At 39.0% G+C, this 15007-nt stretch overlaps 1 protein-coding gene across 1 annotated transcript in view; it reads right to left on the bottom strand.

Annotated features, from left to right (window-relative positions):
- The window catches only part of LOC103467751 (alpha-1,6-mannosylglycoprotein 6-beta-N-acetylglucosaminyltransferase B-like), a gene marked incomplete at its 5' end in the record, with an annotated part of 122526 nt that overhangs the window by 51235 nt on the left and 56284 nt on the right, over nt 1-15007 (bottom strand). Inside the window, 2 exons of the mRNA XM_008414418.3 lie at nt 1499-1668; nt 13737-13901. Of these exons, the coding sequence (XP_008412640.2) occupies nt 1499-1668; nt 13737-13901 (335 nt within the window). The remainder of the gene's footprint in view (nt 1-1498; nt 1669-13736; nt 13902-15007) is intronic.

Genomic DNA, 15007 nt, shown 5'->3' with positions numbered 1-15007 from the left:
AATATGGGATGTTCCCACTAGTGAAACACTGTAAAATTCTTTCAAGCATCATTGGTTTCCCTTAATTGATTTGATCAGTGATGCAATAAGTGAACAGAGTTTTTACATTATCAATAACATGTTGGTGTCAAGGTCCCCGTGAGAGGAATTACAGTCCTGCTGTTGCTTTAAGGGTTTTGAGGAACAACAGATCAATAAAACAGCTTCCACGGTTTGCAGACAATACAAGACAAGAACAAAATAACTGGCGTTAACTTATCCTAAATTAGAGCTGAAGTTGGACTTTGTGAAGCATGATTCGGTTCTTTGAACACTATAGACCCATATTAAAACATTAATGAGCCGTCTCCATTCAAGATGACATCCTGCGAGTTTTATTCTCAGTCAAGACCATAAAGTAGATTGCACAAACTAGACAGAGCAAGCCTGGAGGATTTTTTTTTCTCCAGGTTGGCAGATGTAGATCCATCTGCTTGTCTCTGTGGTGGATCTACTGCTGTATCAGTCAGCAGAAACATGTAGGGATGCTGACACAAGATAAAAAGACCAAGCAACGCAGTCCCACCATCAATATGAGCTCAATATAGAGACAAATCAACAGGACTTCAGCATCCTATAGCCTAATCCTTGGGCTAAGTGGAAATGAGGTCTAATTAGATTGCAGAGTTCTTTCACATTCAGGACTGACGACGTGCAGCGTACTCACAAAAGCAACTACTGGTGTTTGTATTAGAGAGAGATTTGACATTGTAACAGTGAGCCTCTTGTATGACCACATTATTTTTAATAGCTGATTTTCTAAATGTATGACTAGTGACAAGCAGCAGGTCCTCTGCAATGTTTCAAAGATTATGTGGGTGCAGAATTTTTTTTTTATTTTCTGAATAGTTCATCATTGCTCTTCATGTATCAGATTTGCTGCAGGAACGCTGTCGCCCAATTAGCTGATACTGCAATGTACAGTAACAATACTAGCAAGTATCAAGTCAGCAGATGTTTCAATCGCAATGTCGTAAAGACTTTCTGTATTTGTAGGGTTCAGCCTACAAAGTGAAACATCTCCATCTATGTAAACACTCTACAAAGACTCATTTCAAGACTTGGATTGTCGGTTTGCAGTTCCTACCGCCTGCTACAGACATACAAATGTTTTAGACTAAAATAGAAATATTTTAATGGCTAATATTTAATATCACAAAAAGCTTTTGCTATAGTTCATGAAAGATGCACGCAGAACCAATACGAAGGGAGAGAAGTCAGACTGGAAGGAATTTAGTCGACTTGATACATCCAAATTTCAAAGATCTTCTTTTATATACAAGTCAAACACATGTTTTACATACAAGTTAAATATGTGACACATCTGCTTTTTTTATTTCTGTAAAGTAAATAAATATTCTTAACACATTGTTTCATTTCTGTTCTAGACCTTTTTGATTTTGTAAGACATCCTTTAAAGAAAAGAAAACGATTGTTTGGCTGTAAATACAGAACTTACCCTTGAAGCTCTTTAACAGACATGGAGATCTTCAGGTTGTGTCCCAGAACATGGAGGGCAGTCAGGATGTCGGCCCACTGGACCATTTCCCCTAGCGGTCCCCCCTTCAGCACCTTCGGGCTGAAAACATCCCCAGACTCCTCTGTTAGAAATCCCACATGGATTAGGACCTAAAAGGGGAAAAAAGGATGCTGTAATGAAGGGAGCTTTAAAACGATGTGTGAAAAATAACCACAGACACTCGCCTTCAGAACATGTATCTGCATTCATGATACTTTTTATAGTATTCTTCTGGCATACTGAATGAGAACAGAATAAAATGGAGTGGTTATGGATTCAAGGGTGTGTATGGCATAGTTACCAGCTGCTTAAACAGATAATAAGCACACACGTAAAACCTAAAAGCAGCTAAAAAATGTTAATAACATACACAACAGTTTAAAAACAACAGAACACCAAAGTTATTGAACACCTTACAGGCCTCAATGTGCTATTTTGATTCAAAATGTTGGAGGTTGGTACAAAAAAGTATTTAAATCAGTTCGATTAAATATCATCAGGGGTGTTCAGAATCTATTAAACTGTTATCATAAATTGTTTAGCGTGAGCATTCATTCTAATCAGCTGTTTAATCTTCAGAAATGACATTTTTAAGATTGCTCTACGCTGGTGGCCTTTGTTCACAGTAACCTATCAGGAAAGGGGAACGATGTGTAGACAGGGTCAAACCCCCGACAGCGGTGTTGACAACTAAAAATGTAGGCGAGATAATTACAGGTAATTTATGTATTTTCAGTATGAATGCTAACTTTTGCCATCAATTGTTGGTAGATATTTTACAGTAGATCAGGTGTTTGAAATGGAGCATGACAAAACTATAAACAGATCAACATGTTGTTGTAGTACATATGGACTAAGGTTGGACAAATTAATGGATATATGTATGGGTGTAAGATAAACAAATGCACGCATGAATGTACACAAAATTGTACATAGTGAGGAATTTTTCCATCTTCATGATAAATGGATGGAAAGATGGACAGACTATTGGAATAATTAGAGAATAGGATGTGAAATACAGTTTGAAAATTCAAACATTTTCTCATTTTGTCCATATCTGGGAAATGCTGCATGTTCAAACACCATACTTACCCCTATCCACATGGATAGAAAAATGTGCTTTTGGAAAATTCTCAATTGGTTTCCAGTTTTTTGCTTTTTTTATACAAAAGAAATGAAACAAGAACAAAATTTAAAGCACATGCACCAACATTTATGGCGACTGCCCAGAAAAACTAAATCAACATAAAGATGTATTTGAACCACTAACACACTGCTGCTTGTTTTTTCAATGAATAAATCTAAAACACAACAATGACTGCAGAAAACACCAATCCTGACTTTAAACCACACTTCCAACCTAAACTTTTCATTGCAAATTAAATCTACAAGTAAGTGGTTTTCTTATGGCTCAATAGGACATCAGTCATTACAAACGTTGCCGTGTCCGGATACGGGAGAGCGAGTGTGTGGATTTAGATCCAATATTCATTCTTCCTTGCTAATGGTTTCAACAGTTGTCCTTCATAGTTTCATTTGCTTGATCGAGTGTTATCATTCCAAACATTTGTTTCACTGTTACGACCTTCACAGCAGTTTGTTCCAGGACCATGAAGTCAGATGAGTAAATGAATGGATTGCTACATTTGTTGTAGCTGCTCTGATGACACTGACGCTCATTCAGAAGATTTTATAATTAAGCTCTGGTTCCCTGCCTCCGCTCCTTTGTTGACATTTTGAAATCCCAGTGTTTTGAACCTTGAGTTCAGCCATGCTGACATGATGTGCGTTGTCTCCATTTTCCCAAACAGGTGTGTGAGTAGCTGTCAAAGTAATTCACCAAAGTGTCATGACTTTGAAGTGGTCGATACCAATCTCTTGGTCTGAAATGTAAGAGCATTTTTAAAAACTGGGATGACTTGTGATCCTGAAACTCTTCTCTTGTTTGACACTTCAGTGGATGTGTCATTACATGTCAGCAGTACAGATAAGCACTCAGAAGTGCACAAATACACTTCATAGGTGTAAGCGGCTATAATTTGGAAAGAGGCTGGAACAGTCCTGCAGGTTCTCTCCACTCACATCGACATTAAAAAAGGTGTTGTTCTAAATGATCTGACATTAAAGATTGTAAGGAATTATAGCAGAAAGGATGTTCAAAATAGCATATTTTGCGATCATAAAAATAACTTCTCACACACAGAGTATAATCTGTTATTATGAAGTTAAGTAATCCAAAAATTTTTTAATGACTTTGAGGATTAGAATTATTCAAATTCCAAACTCTTCAAAAGAAAAAAAAAATGTAGGAAATGAAGATTAAGTCCCTGAAATCCCCAGTGAATTATCTCTCCATGCGCCAAAGAACTTGGATGCACAGAGGGGGAAAAAAAAAAAAAAAAAAAATCCACCATCATGGACATTAGTGCACAGCTCATTTCACTTGGACCATATGCCAAAACAGATATCCACTACAACAGATTCTTTGCAGTCCCAAGTGAAAACTGTGCTTTAAAAATAATTATATAGAACATTTAAAGGAGTTATCCCAATTAATATGTGGCATTTTTTCCACAGTGTTGGACCAACAGGGCACAGTTCTGTCAAACACATCTAGTTAGCAGCTGCATAATTACAGTGACCCACTGGGAATTGAGCAACACGTTACTTTTCACAGTGGATTAAGCATAGCTATGTCCAAACGGTGCTCTGCTGAGTAATCCTGATTAGCCAACGCAGCATGAGCACATCCAGCTGCTTCTGCTGGCAAACAGATCCCACAACTTGGACCGTGAAACATGCATAATGAGCTTAAGGCCAACCGAGGGACGTTTGCCAGCAAGTTTGCATTTTACTTCACTCCACTTGTACAGGAATGTGCCCTGTGTCTGTAATTTTGCAAATCTTAAATAAGATTAAAATAAGTAACTATCCAAAGCTTGCAAACAACTCCACTAATTCAAATCTCCTTTCCTAATTATTTTATGAAGCACTATTTCTGAAATGAGCAGCACCACTATACGACACAAATTATAACACCAAAATCAATACCTTTCATCTTCTGTAACACATTTTTTAAATATGTTAATTGGCAGCAGAGCAGAGTGAGAACAAAATTGTTCTTTTTTTTACATGACCGAGTTGCATCTCATGTCATGTTTGTGTCCCGTGTTTACGCTCTTTAACACTTTTCGGTGTTTACCACCTCCCCAGGGATCCATCTGGCTCTTTTGCCGCTAAATGCCTCAGCAGATCTTTGTAAATATGAGGAACGGCATGTCCAAGAGGGGATTTTTCGGTTTCTATCTCCCTTTAAAGTTTGAACATATAATCAAAACATTTTTATAGAGCTAACCCTGTACAAAATATATGTATGTACACAAGTGAGTATTATACTTCTTTTAAGGGTGTCCTTGACATTCTCTTGTCACCTACAGTGCAGCTAAGCTGCACAAAAAAGAAGAGAGAACAATGATATGTACGCAGCTGAGTGGCGCTCCAGTGAAACCCCATCTGGCATGCAAAATCCCCTGATTTAATAAACCTGCTCTATTAAGTTCTGCTTCATAAAAAAGATAAGTGAAACTAAATTAGAGTTTGGATGGCAGATGGCAAAAGTAAGAATGCATGACGCCAATACTGCTCACTCTCAGCTTTTTCTTGTAGATGGTGTTAGGTACAGGGTGTTTCTTTTAAAAAAAAAAAAAAAAAGCAGAAACTATGCGAAAGGGATGAATCTCACATACAGCGAGTTGTTTATAGCTGGTGGAGTAAAATAAGGATTATCCAATTTATCTGAGCTGAGGTAAAAAAAAGAAGAAGAAGAAAAAAGAAATCCCTAAAAAGTATTTCAGTTATGAAATAAAATTGCATTTCTCTTGTCTGGTAGATATAAATAAAATATATCCACCATTGACATGCAGGATACCATTTTGGATTTTGGAGGCTTTTGATATGGACAACGTGGCTCATTGCCCAGGGTGGCATTCAGCCACCCTGGGGGAAAAATGCTGTTTGATTTGTAGCTTCTGTTTTAGCACTTCTTTAAAGGGTCACACTATATCAGTTTGGCAAGACACGGTGCATGAGTTTAATCATCACTCGCTCAAAATCAAAAACGTCAAACCTGTACTGGATTATTCTACACTCCACGCAGATTCATAAAAAAACTGAAAAAGAAAAACTGTTATTCCTATGTTGTAATTAGATACATACATTATAGGCTTTACATTATAGCTTAGATTGTTGCTGCACACAAAAGTCAGAGCTTTCTAAGGACCACCACCACCTGCGACATCCTCCCACATCTAAAGAGTTGGAAGATCCCCAAAAGAAAAATCAGTGCGACTCTGCATGCAGCACCGTCTACCCTCCACCCTGTGCTTGGTCTCCATGGTAACTTCATTTACAGTTTCTGACCAAGATATAGCAGAGCCAAAATTATCCCTGAATTCGGGGGTGCAGTGGTGGTGCAGGGGTAAACCACAACCCACGTGTAGAGGCCTTAGTCCTCGACATGTTCGTCACAGGTTCGAGTCCTGACCTGATAACCTTTGCGTCATGTCTTGCCCCTCTCTCATTAATCACTTTCCTCTCAATTCACTATCAAATAACGGCTACTAGAACCAATAAAACCTTTTTTTTTTCTTTTTAAATATCCCTGCATTCCTGTTTTCATGTGACTGGGACAACTCAGACACAAAGTGGTAGGTCATGTAAAACCACAGAGCAGGGTCAATGAACAGAGAACAGAGGACAGAGGATTGTCCAATATTTACAGACCTCAAAACTTTGCTGGGTCCTCCGATTACCTCAAAAACAGTGCAAAGAGATCTAGTTTCCAAAGTAGATGATCTGCATTAAGGCAGCTGCACTATTCTGACTTTGCGTCACCAAGGGTGAAGAATCAGACGCAGTGGCGTAAGGTAAGCCACTGGTGGAAACTGGGGCAGTAAGACATGTTCTCTGGAGTGAGAAATCGTGTCTGAGAATCTAACATAGGGTGAGCACTGCCAGGAGAACAGCACTTGCCTGATGGCATGGTGTTAATTTTAAAGTTTGGTGCAGAAGGGATTATGGCGTGGGGGTGTTCTTCAGGAGTTGGACTAAGCCACTTAGTTCCAGTAAAGTAGGTTCATATGTGTGAAACTAGATGAGTTTATACTGTTGGGACTATAATACGCTTTACTCAGGGACCTGAAATCACAGATAAACGGGGAGAAAATACCACGGTTCGGAGCAAGTCTTTCCTCTGCGGGAATCCAGTCACAGAAGAGAAGTTGATGCTGTTTTGCTCTGGACTTATATTGCTCTCACAAGGCAGGTGAAGACAGGTTTTGAATTGTTTGTTCTTGTGTATGTGTTTCACGTAGACGTGCATCAATAACCTGCTGTCAGAGACCTGCGTGTGATTCAGCGGTGATGTTTACTCACTCGCAGGGAACTCTGGGATTCTTTAAAGGTCTGAAGTTCATTTCTGCTTTAAAATTCCTACAGGGATCGAATGTGAGAAAGTTCTCCACGGATGTAACCGCATGTACAAATCTTCAGTCAACCTTACAATCCTTCTTCACATGTTTACATCAGGGTTCCTCTAACATCTATCTCAATAGCATTTCCTGTCATAAAAAACAATTTAAAAAAACCCACGATGTACTCTGTTTTTCTGAAAGCTTGTAAAAGCCTATGTAAATAAACTCTTGTGTGGTTTGCATTCTAACGTGAGAAGCATTTAATGCCATTTCAGTGCATGCCTAAGTGGAGTCTTTGGAAAAACTGGAAAGCTGAAGAGGCTCTCATGTATGAGGTGGTACTCCACTCTGCTCCACTCATCACGGAGAGGCTAACGACAGACAAATGCTAATGTATGTCCCAGCATCTGTTGGCCCAGAAAATCACATGAATGTGTGTGTGTGTGTGTGCGTGCGTGCGTGTGTGTGTGTGTGTGTACGAAATCCCTCTTATTCAAGCACCATGGCCTTTAAAGAAGGTTGCACAACCCAGGTGGCAACACAAGCTGACACTGCAAACCAACAGCGCTCTAACCTCAACCTCACCTTCTCTCCAGTGCATCTTCCATGATGAACACTAGAATTTACACTGGCAAAAGTGTTAATAATTCTTGATTGTTTTCACTTTGTTACGTTACGATAGCACAAGTTTATTAGGGCGTTATGACAAATCACGACAAAGTAGCACTAAAGGAAGCATTATACATGGAAAAGTCCAGTTCAAGCAATTGCATTAGAAGTCCACTTTCCAACTAGAACTACTAGAAAATGAAAGCATAAAACTACCAAGACACGGCTGTCCCCCTAAAATGACAGGTCAGGCATGGAAGAACCTTTTCACAAAAGCTCAATGGTTTCTCTGGAGGAGTTGCAGAGATTTGCAACTCTACAATGCTGGGATTTATTGACGATTTTATTTTTAGATGAAATGTGCCAAAAGAAGTCCCATCTGAAGTTTGTCGCATAAGTCAGTAAGGAAGATAGCAAACATGTCAAAGAAGGTCTGGTAGTTTGTTGAAACTAGTACATAAATCTTTTTGCTCAACATGTAAAATATATATATATATATATATATATAATCCTGACTACACCTTCCTGATCTTTAATGGTTGTGGCAGCATCAAGCTAAGAAGCTGATTGACTTGGGGAGACTGAAATAAATAAAAAACTAACAAAAAATTCCTAATTTGCTAAAAAACAAAAAAAAGAAAAGAAAAGCACTTAAAATCCCAATAAAATACACCAAAATGTGTAATTGCAATGCGATAAAAGGTGAAATTGTTTAAACAGTATAGATGTTTTGAAGGCACGGTACATAATTTTACCCTTCATAATCCTACTCGATGTGTTTGGTCATTGTCATTGCCATAGTGCCTTCCTTGTTCCTTCACACTTTTCTGCTCCTCCCTTCCTCCTCACTTCCTTTCATATTCCATTAGTCTCAGCGCTGTCTGCACTCAATCAGTAGGAGGTCAATTAACCCTCAAGAGGGTAGACATACGGAGAAGGCAAATTAACAGTTTGGCACAAGCTGCAAAACACACTAAATGTAGAGGCAAAGATGCACACCAGGTCACTGGCTGGGAGACAAAAACTAACAAGATGTGAGCAGTGAACGGAGAGTATGTTTTAAACAAAAGGTAAGGATCTTTAAAACGCCACAATAATCTCTCTCTTGCAAATTTTTACTGAATATTTCTCTGCTGATGTCTTGAAAAAATCGGCTAAATTATCTTTGTTTAATGCACATTTTGATCCAGTTTTAACATTTAATCTTTTTGAATATACAACCATCATGAATGATAATGTATCCGATTAGCCGGAAATACAATTCAGTTAGACTAGAGCTTTGAACAATCGCCTGACTATGGACACAAACTGTAGTTTTTCTTTTTTTCTTACACAAGTGATCTGTAAACATATCTTTAAATAATGGTTTTTTGTGGCTGGAGGCAGATTGTATGAAACAAAAGATTAAAATCTTTAAAAAAAATTACATCGAGCAGGACTGGAATCAAAAAACCAAAAAGCAAAAGACAAAACAATCACACACACACACACACACACACACACACACACACACACACACACACACACACACACACACACACACACACACACACACACACACACACACACACACACACACACACACACACACACACACACACACACACACACACACAAACAATATGCAAACAAAGCAAATCCACGACATGTTTAGGGAGCAACAAACAAAGGGCCACAGGTCAATTGGGAGAGAAAGGCAGGTAACTGAAACAAAACCAAACTGAGGAAACTTGTTAACACATAACATGAACCAAAGGCAACTATTGAATCTGAAATGATCAGAAGCACAAAAACAAAACTATGGGACTAAAAAGATGACCAAAAAAATCCCTAAAGGATTTACAGGGAACACTATTCAAAGGAAGGGAAATGTTGTTTATAAAATAATGTTTATAACTGTGTTATCGATCAAAAGATTTCATAATAAATAATATTCCACAAACGGGTGTAAAACAGCTCTCAGTACAATTTGGATATGCATTATATGGGTGTTCTCAGCAAATTTGCAACAATTGTGATAGAAAATAGCACAAAGGGAATATCTGCTGTATTTAGCAACTAAATGTTTCCTTGTTTCCCATGAAGTACTTATAGCAAGTCAAAGGCACACACAGCAAACATATAGTCACATTTCCTGCACTTTTCCTCTCACCTCTGATCTTCTTTGTCTTAATTTTTGCCTCTGCTTCGTTAATTTATTCTCTCTCTGAATAAACGCTCTGCTCAGGAATCAAAGAGAAAGCCAAACGGGGAGAGTCAACAAAGCCCCACTGGAATAGCTAAGAATGTATACTCAAGCAGAATGCAGAACTTATGATTTGAAGGAGACATTGTGTCGAAGAGCCTGGCTGGACCTAAAATAGATCAATGTTTTATTCGTCAGAGCCAATTAAAGTTAAAAACTTGAGTGTCAAATTATTATGATATATGCGGTACGGTGGGATAATAGTGGTGCTCTTCAGTATTTCTTCTGTTTCGTTATTTTGTTGCAATTAGAAGTCTATGCTTATCAAAAAATATTATTCCACACAAACTTCCTAAGTGAAAATTCACAGCCTGTTACCCTAAACGTGATAATGTCTGTGTTATCCTTTGCACAAACAATTAGTAACAATTACTTGTCTGTGATACCTGGAAATGAGTCTTTAATATTGTGGCTACGGTTGTGCAATATCAGAAAGTCATGTAATAAATGATAAAATTAGCGATGGTGGTATGAGTTGTGACGTATGCCTCTTTTCTTCTTTCCCCTGTCATCTCTCCTTCCTACCATTGGAGATCAGTCTGGTGTGAGCATCTTCTGAGTGTCTGTCTATGTGAGTAAATATCACATTAGCATATAAAATTCAAGATCATAACATTTGAAATATTAGCCAACAGTTTTTCCACTTCAAATTGTGATTTTCAGCTTGAGTATTGCACACACTGACATTCTGATAATATATTGTGCTGCCCTAATTTTGTCTCACTCATTTTTGTAGAGTTGGTTAAACTTAGGAAGGTTTCCAGTCATGACCATAAAGTCGCACCAAAGCATCTCAAATTAACTCGAGTTGGACTTTAACCTATTTTTGAACAATTTAGAAAATGGAGCTGTTGTCTGGTCTGCTTTGGCCCTTGAGCTTAAGGTTACAAGCTAATAGTCTAAACATTATCCTTCAGGATTTTCTGCTATAGATTAGGATTCATGGCTCCATTGATTAGCTGTCCAGCTACTACAGCAGCAAAGAAACTGCAAACCATCATATGCTGCACTATGTCTGATATTATTTTTCTGAAATGCTGCTGTAGTGTTAAACCAGATTTAACAGTGCTTCCACCTTCTTAAGACTTCAACTTTTGTCTCGTCAGTCCACAGAATATTTTCCTAAAAGACTTCAAGATTATCAAGATGTATTTTGGCAAACGTATGACAAAGCCTTTCTGCTGATTTTAGTCTGAAGTCTCCATGGATACAATTTTTGCCCGGTCTCCTTCTCATTGTTGAATCATGTGGGTGTTTAAAGTGCTGTATAAATAAAGCTGGTATGGCACGGGGCCGTGATGTGTTGCTTGCTGAGATCTCTAATTACTTCATGGCAAACACAAGTCACATATGCCACAGTGAAAGCAAACCGAAAATCTGAAAATCTTTTGTTGCGAAAGCACCAGCAGCACTTTATAGAACGTAATCAGCTAAATTCAAGTAACTAAATCCTCTCAGTGCATTGTTGGAACCAAGAATATCCTTATGATCGCTGAAGGTTATTCCAACCATATCAACTTATTTTAGGATGGGGCATGAAGAGCAGACATTGTGCTCATTGTGTGCTCTTGTATTGTAGTGATTTATCAATAAAAATCTCAGCTAAAATATTATGAATTTCCTGAGTGAGAATTAAAACAGAGACAGATCAGTCACTTGGTAAAGTAAAATGGTAAATTCTTCTTTTAACTGTATATTTTAAGCCTATTCTTAACGGGAGAAGCCACACAGTCTCCCAGGAATGGCTTCTTTCTCATCACAGCAGCATACGAGTCCCTTCTCGCCCCTCATCAATCCTCTCCTAATCCATATTCTACAGCGCCATCCGTCCCTCTGTTGTACTGCCTTTCTTGTCTCATTCTTTTCCCTGTAGCACTGGCACTTGCTTGGGATCACGTCATAATCCCAGTCATTCATCATCATTCTACCTAAGAAGAAACCGCCCGCTTCGGTTTCTTCTTAGATTTATTCTCACACGGACTATATTTCTTGCTCTCACACCGTGTCTTTGACATAAATAGCTACCAGCAGGGAGAAGACAAGTCCGTTCAGAAGAGATACAGCACAACAGTAACTGGAATGAAAATCAGTTTTCCAATGAGGTACTGCAGCAAACTAACTAACTAATAGCATACAACAAACTTTAAAAAAAAAAAACTATTAAATTACCTAAGATTTCCCAACTTCTTGATACTTTTTTTGACTTCTTTTTCTATCTAATCATGTTTTGATGTATAATCCCCAGCCTTCTGTTTATCTGGAACTGGGTCATGGAGGTAACAGGGATACTTGATGTGCCTCTGCCCAGTGATGCTCTCCAGCTCCTCTGGGTAATCCCAATTTGTTCTCAAGCCAGGAAGAATATACACTATAATCCTTCCAGCAAATTCTGGATCACTCCTGGAGTCTCCACGCCTCCTTCAAACGCTCAAACAACTTCAGCCGACTTGTTTTGATATGAGGCAGCAGCTTCTCTTCTCATTCTCATAGCTGTAAACTGAACGCACCGGTACATCAACGGCTTGATCCAACGCTTGACTGACCTCTGACCCAGACACTGACAACCTGATCCTGATGGAGTAATATGCTTTTATTCTATTTATGAACCATTACCTCAAAATAAGAGTTAGTAGTAGTCTATAATTAAATTAAAAATATTTATGTCCAGGTTTTAGCATTCAGAAATTACGACAACTGTCTCTATCCAAGATGATTTGCTGTGATTTTTGTGTTTTTAGTATAAAACCAGTCCAGATTTTTCTAGTGGGTATCACAATGCTGTATACTTGCAAACTTAATTTTACCAAACAAAGCCAGGCTGATAGCAACTGGATTAAACTTTTCAAAGCAGACAATCCCTCAGCAAGAAACACTTCCACGTTTTAGCATCGTCAGATCCCATTGCAGTGCAATGTACTGTAGCAAAGATTTTAATCAGAAGGACAATAACCACTATTGTTACTATTGAAATAACTAAAGGAAGACTCAGACAGAACACCAGGACTCTGCCTGTTTATTTGACACATGAATGTTTGTGGTGCCAACATAACAGAGGCTATACTGTGTAATTCCAGTTGCTGTGAATAACACATACCTCAGTGTAATGGTGAAGCGGCATTACCATCTCTCTCCACGTCCAATTCTACGGTGTTGGCTTCAGTAATCGTAAGCCTCTTTCACAAATCATTTCTGTCGCAAACCCGCAAAGACAAGCCGCGTATGACCTCCCTCTGGCAACTCAAAAACACGAGTTAAATTGGCAATATCCCACATATTTATGGTTTTCAAAAAACAAGCTGGTGGGGCAGCAGCACGCATAAAATCTGTGTCCCGACTCTCCCTATGCCATTTCTTTTTTTCAAAACAATGGCGGACAAAGTAAGTGTAGTTATCCAGGTATTGAGCAAGCGTATGCTTCAAATTCAAATTGTATAACTCACCTTCCTACATCACATGTCTGAAAGGATTTTGAGTGTTGCTAATATTTTTAGCTGGTTGGTCATATAGACTATAAGTCATCACTGGATTGGTCTTTGACCTGTAAAGAAGCCAGCCGATGTGGGCGTGTTAAAAACCTCGCTTGGCGAGTTGGGGGCGTGCAAGAGGTGGACTGATGTCTAACTCCCTCTCTGCTGTGAAACACATGTACGGCAAAAAAGCGACACAATAATGTCTTGAAGTTTCTTGTGAAAGGATCCACAGCCTCGCTGTGAAAACTGCATGAGAGGATTTGGGTCAGCTAAGCTAAGCCTGGTTACTGTAGAATTAATGAGTTGACAGAAATTAACATGGGAGATCCAGGAGTGTGCAGTGTAATCAATCCCAGCGCACTGGACTTTATCTACTGTCTCACCTTCTTCTGGTCCCTCCAACGTTGTCCAAGTTTGGCACCCAGACGGTTTGCAGCCGTTGCCCACTGCTGTGCGAGCCGTCGGATTCTGCGCTTCATGAAGCTCAGAGACTCTTTTCCACCGCCGACCTGATCCAGCAGAACAGAAAGGTCTGTGCGGAAGGCAGCCTGAGAAAATGATGCAAATTAGATTAAATGAAACGATAAATGAGGCAGGAGTGGTAAAAGTTAGGCTACAAATGCTGGAAGCGCCACAGAAGCTGGAAATATTGTACTTTTCATCTGTGAAGTGCTGAGTTCTCAGCCAAAAAAGCAGTGAAAATAATAGTTATTCTGGTCTTTCAAGGTAAATCTTCCTTTATACAATGACAATTCCATAAAGCATGAACCATTTGGCCACATGCTTGTCATTTCAGCAGAGACAGGCAGTCGCTTTCCACCAAACATTAGAGAATTATTTCAAGGGAGAATGTGACCTTGCTCACTTGGCAGCTTTAGTTTCCCCTGTCACTGAAAAATATGGAGAGATGTCTCAACGCAATCCCATGCATTTTTAACTAAAGCTATAAACAGTCAAGATTTCTCTCTGCAGAACAGAACCATGGCACAGTCCCATACCCAAGAGTACTGTAATCCACTATGCAGCTATCCGGGTCACCTGGTGGAAAGGAGAGTCTAGGTTTCATCTTCTCTGACACTGTGCTAAACCTTTTGAAAACACGTTGGTGAATATGCAATAATGATGACAAAAATGACCTGATCAGCACTGAGATAAGTTTTTATCCTATTCGTCATATATTCATGTTGCAATACAATGTAGAAGAAGAAACTTTATTACATACACCTATTGGACTGCTTGATAACAAAAACAGTTAGTCTTGCTAATCACATTAAAGAAACTCAACTCATTTACGCAATTAGATTAGACAAAACTAGAGGTGTGCCGATCGATCAGCCACCGATCATAATTGGCCGATTTTCGTGAAAAAGTGTATGATCGGTGATCGCCGATCACGGTCTCTTGTTGTCAATCACACAAACCAATAACCTGCATCTCATTTCGCATCCTGCCTGTGCAGCTGGTCTCCTCTTTCCTTCCCAATGCGCAAACGCGCAGCAACAAATCCTAAGCGGTGTGGAACTTGAACGCTCTGAAAGTGAATGGGGACGTTTCGGTGTTGCGGTGGAAAATTGAAGCATGTGGGGTGAAGCAGGTCAAAATGCATCAACACGACGAATCTAATACGGTATAAAAACAATGCCATACTTGAGGA

The sequence above is a fragment of the Poecilia reticulata genome, chromosome 1 (assembly GCF_904066995.2).
Source record: "Poecilia reticulata chromosome 1, P_reticulata-male-v2, whole genome shotgun sequence".
NCBI classification, from domain to species: domain Eukaryota; kingdom Metazoa; phylum Chordata; class Actinopteri; order Cyprinodontiformes; family Poeciliidae; genus Poecilia; species Poecilia reticulata.
Note: the sequence above shows the minus strand (reverse complement) of the source record. Positions and strands in the feature narration are given on the sequence as shown.